The sequence below is a fragment of the Amphibalanus amphitrite genome, unplaced genomic scaffold (genome assembly GCF_019059575.1).
Source record: "Amphibalanus amphitrite isolate SeventyFive unplaced genomic scaffold, NRLGWU_Aamphi_draft 000221F_arrow, whole genome shotgun sequence".
NCBI lineage: Eukaryota > Metazoa > Arthropoda > Thecostraca > Balanomorpha > Balanidae > Amphibalanus > Amphibalanus amphitrite.
This window is the reverse complement of record NW_024881716.1, coordinates 218,979-227,359: the sequence shown is the minus strand read 5'-3', so window position 1 is coordinate 227,359 and position 8,381 is coordinate 218,979. Positions and strand designations below refer to the sequence as shown.

The window sequence follows — 8,381 nt, the reverse complement described above, 5'->3', positions numbered from 1 at the left end:
AGTGACCGATCGCTTTGAAACTTTCAGCGATTGCTAAGAGCAATAGCATGTACAAAATGTATATCTCAGAATTTTGATATCGATGACCTAAGGTCAGGTCAATTTTGCGACCTCCCCATTATAAGTCAATGGGAGAAAATTGAAATGCGCCTCTTTTGGACGAAAGACATTATAAACACTCCCAAACACCGAATTACAAGTGGTTTAGACACACTGAACATGAAAATGGTGTCCGTGACCCTTGTTTATGCCCCGAGGTCATCTTAGGTCACGAATGGTATCTAACAGTTTTTCGCAAATAACTTTTGATAGAGGCATGCTAGAGCGGTGAAAACGCCTTAGATGTGTTCAGCTCGACGATACGGATCGACTGATATGCAACATGACCCTTTCCGGTCAGGTCATGACCTTGACCTGAGGTCAAATTTTCAAGTTGACCTTTCAAGGTCAAGTTATAGTTCATTCGATGCGTCTTGACGAGAGGAACACGATGCCGGTAAAAGTAAGCTCGTACAGTGCTTGGGTCAAAAGTTATTGCAGAAAAACTGTTTCAGAAAAAATCGGCTATTTTTGCAGTTTTTGCCCCCTGCAGCCAAAACCGTTGACGTTAGGTCAAATCTGAGAGAATTACTCAGAAAGGGCGTTAATAGGGCTATCGAATGCGCTTTTCCGCGGCGCTGTAGCTCTATTGGTTCCCGAGTTATGCGTTGGCTTCTTGGAAATTGTCGACATTCGACCTGGAAATCGGCGAAATTTTGCCTTCAATGACCTCTGGTGACCTGACCTTTGACCTGACCAAAAAATTGACCGAAGTGATTTCGTCATTATTTTTGACGCTCTTTCGAACGCCGCCTTCCGCGTATCGCTACGTGGCCCAGGAGCCGAGTTACAAGGGGGGGTGTTCAAACACCCCCCCCCCAGCAGGGCGTGGAAATCCAGGACCCCCAGCCGGGCGCAGGTTAAGCGAAACAACTTCATCACGCGTAGGACGACACGTGATAACAAAGAAAAATATTACAGCCAGGGGTCGAAAAAGGCGTGGAGTGATACAAACCTTCAGATCCCAGCTTCTCATTTTGATACAAAAATTCTTATAATTGTTTTTCTAATCGAACATATTGCTCTATAGCTTACTATCCGTTATAGATAAGTGTTTTTGATTGATTTAAGGTCAAAAACCTACCATAGCTTAATGCTTCAGCACCTAAAATTGTCATTTTCGTCGTCGTCAAGTTCCACTGAGAGTCGGCAGCGACACGCTGTTTTATTGGGGGTCATATGGCCGCTTCCGTGGGAGCCAAGGGACGGCGAGCGCATCTGGAACACGTTACCGGCACCAGGCACGGCCAAGGACAGTTACTTTCGATCGGAGACGAGGCTGGGTGGGAGATGACTCCCTGCGTAGATTTGGATAAAATGTGCAGAGAAACAGCAATGACGTTATCAAAACCAAGGGCAGTGAGACACATCATTGGATAAACATTGCAACTACATCATTGCTTTGCAACTTCATCCACTTGTATGCAACGGCTGTATGCGAAAACTGGGCAGAATTATTACATGACGTACGAGAAATTGACAGTCTCCACTCGCAAAATAAATGACATGCAATTGCACACATCATTTTCTATGCAAACAATAACGCAAAGGAATCATCCTTTCATGAACTCATGTGTCATTGGGCGGGTAGATCCTCGATAATATTGATTAGGTTGACAGAGATCGGTAGATTGGACCGATCCTATAGGTACATTTACGAAGTCAAAAAATATAAAATAAAGGTAACACTCACTCATTGGACTGATTCCCTCAGCTCGCTATGGCGCGCTTCTGCCCGACCGAAATAGGAAATGTTCACCCAAAGCCTGATCAGAGCGCTCACTGCTGCCATTGGAGTCTGAAGGTCTGAAGTAGGTCGCCGCGGGGTATTTTAGAGGTGAAACCATATTTTTACCGCTACGGTGTAATACATACATACACACATAATGCCGCGGGGTATTAAATACATACATTGCAAATTAGAAACTAGATTTTTGATAATGCTCACCACACATAAATTTTCAAATTCAACTCATAAAGTGGTGAAAATATTAGAAACTTTTTATCGTTAACGTTTAACCCGCGCACCGACGGGGGTCTGCGCCAACTTCGCACCGACGGGGGGGGGCGGATGACCGCCCCCCCCTGAGATCTCGAGAACGAAGCAAGATAGCGACAAGCGGTAAACGGCATCGGATACGCACGGTCAAGATCTACAATTTTTAATAAGGTCATTTTCAGGTCAGGTCAAAGATGACGTCACAGGGGTCGAAAAATTCAAAATGGCGGCGCTAGATATGGAGAGAGTTTTTCTCGAATAACTTTCGAATTAGTCAAGATAGGAGCAAACTAAGGGCATCATCGTGATACTCTCGTCAATCCGCATCGAATGATATATATGTTGACCTCGAAAGGTCAAGGTCAAAGGTTGACCTCAGGTCACGTGACCTCGAGGTCATCATGTATATCATTCGATGCGTCTTGACGAGATGAACACAATGAGACCATCCACGCGGCTGTATCTTGTTCCTGTATGGAGTTATTGTCCAAAAACCTTTGGTGACCTTTGATGACGTCACATGACCTCACAGCTGCCCAACAGCAAAACAGACCTCAAGGTAGTGAAGGTTGATCGTATATGAAGTCATGTATGGTATATGGGGCCATTCCGACCCGTTTTAGTGGTAAAAATAGGGAGTTGATTTTTCCCCCATTGACTTATAATGGGGAGGTCGCGAAATTGACCTGACCTTAGGTCACCGATATCAAAATTCCGAGATATACAAATTGTAGCTACTAATGACCTTATAACATCCTGCGACTTTCAAAGGCCTCCGACATCTACTGTAGCTCTGGCACGGTGACAAAGTTGCTAAAAAGTGACTTGAGGTTGGGTCTTTCAAAGTGACCTGGTGACCTGACCTTAAAACGTAGGAGGTTCAAACTTGCACACCATGTGTAAAATTGATGAGGGAATAGTCGTACCAAATTTCGCGGCGCGTACTCAGGGGGGGCGGATATCCGCCCCCCCCCCCGTCGGTGCGCGGGTTAAAGAATGTGATACAAAATAAAAAGGCCGATTTTCCTTTACTAATGAACATATTTAAGGACGATAAATAAAATAAATGTCAGATTCTTCAAACCGAGGAATAAGCAAGCTTATAAAGTTCTGTATCATCTTGTATCCATGTATCGGTTTCCGTTCGTGCCGGCATAGTGAAGAGCCGGCGGGAAAACAGTCAGCTGCTGGCAGGGTCTTTGTGTCCCGCCATCTATCGACCAGCCGGAACACCGATGGTTGGTCCTACCGCCCCCGGCTACCAAACGAATCGTCGGCAGCGACGCAGGACGCAGTGGCGCGTCGACGTGCGTCGCGGGCGGACACGCCGAGCCTCTTCTCGCATGCCGCTGGACTACTATCCTGTATCCACTTTGATACATTTGCACCCCCGAAACAGACCTGATTTGCAACAACCGCTGGGTCGTATGTTCGAGACATTTTCGACCCCTGATCACAGCAAAGCTTTTACAGACCTTTTTATTAGTTATGCATAAAGTGGTGTATATCACAGAATAAGACTGACATTAAGTTAAGCGCGAAGTGGTCTACAAAGGACGGCGATCTGCGGGATAAATTACACCGGGAGATCAGGCACCCTCAGCTCATCTTCATCAGTGCACCGCTCACTCGGGCTTGACGTAACGGCCAGAGAACAAAACCAGACCGACCTCGTTGTCAACGATAGCGAAGAAGAACGGGTGGTTGGCAAAAAACTCGAAGTTAGGCACAAAGCACATTAACTGCATGACCATCCCCGTGGCGGCGGCCGCCTTGGTGCCTTCTTCGTTGACCTCAATGAAGGCCTTGTGGACCACCTTGGACACAAACAGGTCATTGTTGCCCGATATCTTGGACAGGTCCGCCGAATTGGAATCAAACAAGTCAGCGATGTCCAGCTTCTTCAGATGGTCCTCGAGGTTGTAGGACGTCTCCAGCTTGAACTTGGGGATGCTGATGGTGGTTTTTTCACTGTGCAGCTTCTGCATGATGGACTGGACCGGTGTGTTGGCAAGCTTCTCCTCCAGAGCCTTCAGTCCGTCCTTCTTGTCGGGCAGCAGCAGCAACATGCTGAACCGCCGGCCCTCGTACGGCAGCTCCAAAGCCTTGCAGCCAAGGTCGGAGAGCACGCCGCAGTTGAAGCGCTTGCCGTCCATGAACATCATGTCCGTCTTCACGGCGCTGTCTGGAGTGACGAAAAAGTCCTGCTTCTGCGTCACCTTCTTGTCAAACTTCTCTTGCCACGAGCCCTTGAAGTAGATGGCATTCACCAGCACCAGGCGGACAAGTGCGTTCAGGGCACTTGGATCGATCAAGTCCTTGATTTTCCCTCTCGTCAGTGACTCCACGTCATCATTGATCAGTTTGCTTGTGCCGGCCGCGTCAGCAAAGTCCACGCTCTTCAGCTCGCTGAGGTACTGGTTCTTCATGAGCTCGAGGTAGCTGTCCAGTATCTTGTAGGAGTTCTGGACGTACATCTTGTTGGCGGTGCTGAGTGTGACGTTCGGCGGGTCGTTCAGCTTGGCCAGCACCTTGCCGTAGCCGTCGTGGAGCGCCGCGGCGTCCTCGGGCAGCGCCAGCGCCTGCCGCAGCTGGAGCGCCGTGTCGCCGCCGGCGCCGCCGAAGGCCATGGACAGCGCGGTGGCGATGCTGAACGGCGACAGGAACACGTTGTCGTCGCCGGCCGCCTCTGCCAGCACTCGGTACAGCCGGGAGGCCGCCTGCGCCTGGTGGCTGGCCACATGCTCCATGGCGCTGGGATTGGTCTGAACGGACGGGCACGAGTTGAGACCGAGGGTCGGTCCAGCGGGCAGCAGCAGCAGCAGCAGCAGCAGCAGGGGAGCCGGCGCGGCGCTCTGACACCGACTAGGACCGGCGGCGGCCGGGACTGGTGGGCGGCGTCCGGGAACACCACGCTGATTCACTACCAGAAGCACGTCACTTCACGGCCACGGCGCTCAATAACGTGGATGGCACCGCTCCGCCGTCACCTCTCGGCCGCGCCAGCCGTGCCCCGATGACCTCACCCACCCACGACACCGTCGGCTGGCGGCCGCCGCATGCGCCGCTGGTCGGCCCGATAACCGGGCGACCAAAGCCGTAGCGCTGGTAACCGCTGACGAAACGCGCTGCGAGTCCGCCGCTGACCTTGGCGTGGTGCCCGATAGGAGCGGGAGTCGGCTGACGGCCTGCTGCGGGCCGGTGGCGCCGCCTCTGGTCGAGCGAGCTGCGCCCCTGGCGGCACCTACAGCCAGTGCTCTGTTCTGAACTCTCTCTGTCCTGAGCTGACCTCTTGGGCCCGTTACCTCAGTTGGTAGGACATCAAACGATTGATGTATGATCAGACTATGCTATCATTGCTGATTGATTGACTAGGCAGAGATCATTGCATTTTTAACCTTTGCCCCAGTGGGGGGGGGGGCATATGTTACCACCCTGTCGCGTTTTTTGCGTGTGAATAAGAAACCGCGGCGCGTAGCGCCGCACCGCTTGGATATCTTTCTCTACATCAACTTTGGACAATGTGTGAAATTTTTGAATTTTGACCCCATGTCATGTCAGGTCAGGTCACCAGTTCGAGTTAACTGACCAAGCTTAAAAAAGTTTGGAATCATGTTCAGCCTGCAGTGTTTGTCAGAGAGATTTTAAACTTCGTGGATTGCATGATGTTATGGGCACCTATAATTTGTATCTCTCGGATTTTTTTTTATATCCGTGACCTAAGGTCAGGGCAGTGGCGTGACCTTTCCATTATAAGTCAATTGAGAAAAATGAAAATGCCTCTAAATCCGTGTGTACTCATAGGAACTGTCCAAATATTTCAGAATCACAATTATTTGGACCACCCGTGACGACCAAAGTGTCTTTTTTGCTGATAGCCTCTACAAAGGTCATCCGAGGTCATTAGCCCTCGCCCGCACATTGGAGGTTGCCCCCCCCCCCCCCGGTAGTTTTCCTGCTCTGCACTCAACATTTTTAGAGCTAGAAGGCTGAATTTTCGTATGGTTGCTCCTCTATACTTTTTTGATGTCCACTGAAAATTTATAGTTTCTGTGGTTTTTTGTTTCGGGTATATAACCCTGTTCTTCAGGTCATGTCATGACCCAAATGACAAATATCCAATATCTTGCGTTGGCTATGGGTCTTGTGAGCTTTTGGCACCTTGATTTCGGCCTTTTTTGCCAGTCTTACCTCCCACCTATCATGGAACATGTTGTTCGATGATGTACAGATGTCAAGGTCAGGGTCAAGGTCAACCTAGGTCATCTAAAAACATTGCGTTTTAGGCTAGCTAAATTTACTTTTCGTGAAGTTTCTGTGACTGTATTTTTGATAAAAGCTTCTCATTTCATGATATCATACTAATATGGACACATAAACAATCGGTGCACACATCAATATACCTACACACAGACACACACAGACATACAAACACATACCTATCATTGACCTTGACCTAACTACCTGAAATGACCTCAGCAGCAAAAATCTGGTCGGATAGTGTGACATACGAGTAGAGGTTCTAGCTGGCTTGGCACCACAATTCGGCATCGTCATCGGTGTATGATGAGCAGCGCACTTGATATCCAACGGTGACCCAAAACAGCAACATCTTTAGTTTGACCTGACCTGGAAGGTCAATGACTGACCTGACCTGAGAAGGTAAAACTGGGTATCATTGGATTCGTCTCTTCCCAAAGAATCTTTTTGGTCCTTACCGCGAAGCTCTATCTCCAACAGGAACGAAATGGTGCGAGGGGTGGCAACCCCCCCCCCCCCCATGTGCGTTCTAGGATGGGAAAATGGCATGTGCGGGCGAGGGTTAGAGGCTACCTCCTCGCAATTTCGCACGTGCAAGGCCCACCTTCTCGCTCGCTCCGTTAGTCGCCCCAAAAGGCGTTACACTGGTAATAGGTAGGTACTAGGTAGGTAACGTTTCGACGGCGTACCACAACCGGCAAACCGTCCTTAGTGGTCTGCCGAGCAACGCGCCCTGTTGGGAGGGGGGGACAATTTGCCCCCCCCCCCCCCCTAAGATCTCGAGAACCACGCATCATAGCGACAAGCAGCAAACGGTGTTTGACCATTTCATTGACCTCGGTCAAACCGATGGCGTCACAGGTCAGGTCAAATGTCAAATTTTCACCGTTTACAGGCATTTCAAGAAATGCGTTGTAAAATCGAGTAAAATGCATTTCATTGAAAGTTATCGTTGGGGAATTGTTCGTCAAACACATATTTTGCTATCTGAGGTCACTGATACCAGGTCAGGTCTCAGACGTCAGGTCACCATGAGGGTCACAATATGAAAATATTATGTGATGCATGTTTTTTGGTCCATTATATATGCCAATGCAATTTTGTGGGTCAAGCAGCCTTTGGGGCCAGTTAAGATTATGTTCTGGTGAAGGTCAGGTCATGGTCAGGTCAAATTAGGTCTAATTTTTTGCGTTTTTCTATAAAAAAATGCAACCTTTCTTATTTTTGATGGTCTAAATCCCAAACTTTTGAAGAAAAAATCTGAGATAGCAGTTTTGCACCGCCGTCTTTTCTTTACATGATAATATAAAAACCTTTGAAATTGCTTGGTAGCTGGGGCTTCTGTGAGCGTTTCAAGATTTCATGTTTTTTTTTTGCTCATTTTTGCTGGAACATGGCCTCAGTTTGACTTCAATAAATCCTGACCTAAGGTGATCTAAGGCTTGACATTTTGTATGATGGTGTAAAATTGATGCCCGCCGCCGTTATTTTGCTATTCAGTAAAAACCACAGTGGGGGGGGGGGGACCAGCGGGACGAGGGTTAAATGTGACCCAGCCGGCACTACAGCACTGCGTGGAACCGGTCCGCTCTGCCCAGCCCGACCTTTGGCGGCGCCATTTATCACTTTTATCAGAAGGACGCCCGACCAGGCGGTTACTACCGGTCCACTGTGCGTGCCCTCTCGCCCATCAGCTTCGTGGCACAAGTGTTGTGAAACTCGCAACATCTGGAACAACACTGTGCATTCGGGTAATAAGAGGCTTGTCTTGTGTCTTGTGCATGTTTTTACAAGCGCACACAATGTAGAATTGACAAAAAATCGTCCGACACCTTGCCTCAACCTACTGTTCTAATAAATATAGGTACAGCCAACAGAGTTTCGGGTAACAGTGTTGGGATCCAGGCATAAAATAGAGACTGTCTTTCTTTTCCTCGTGGTCTGGTCATAACATAAGTTGTGGTCAGATACTCGTATAGTCAATTCTCAAAATTCCTCATGCCGGCCGAAATAAGCACATTCG

At 48.8% G+C, this 8,381-nt stretch overlaps 1 protein-coding gene across 1 annotated transcript; it reads right to left on the bottom strand.

Annotated features, from left to right (window-relative positions):
* Positions 1–3,723: 3,723 nt before the first annotated feature.
* On the bottom strand, positions 3,724–4,848 carry LOC122385505 (leukocyte elastase inhibitor-like). The gene has a single exon (XM_043373831.1). It carries the CDS (start codon positions 4,846–4,848, stop codon positions 3,724–3,726), a length of 1,125 nt encoding a protein of 374 aa, XP_043229766.1.
* Between the last annotated feature and the right edge of the window lie 3,533 nt (positions 4,849–8,381).

Coding starts and splice junctions, on each gene's coding strand:
- LOC122385505 (XM_043373831.1), bottom strand. CDS start 4,848: ATGGAGCATGTGGCCAGCCACCAGGCGCAGGCGGCCTCCCGGCTGTAC.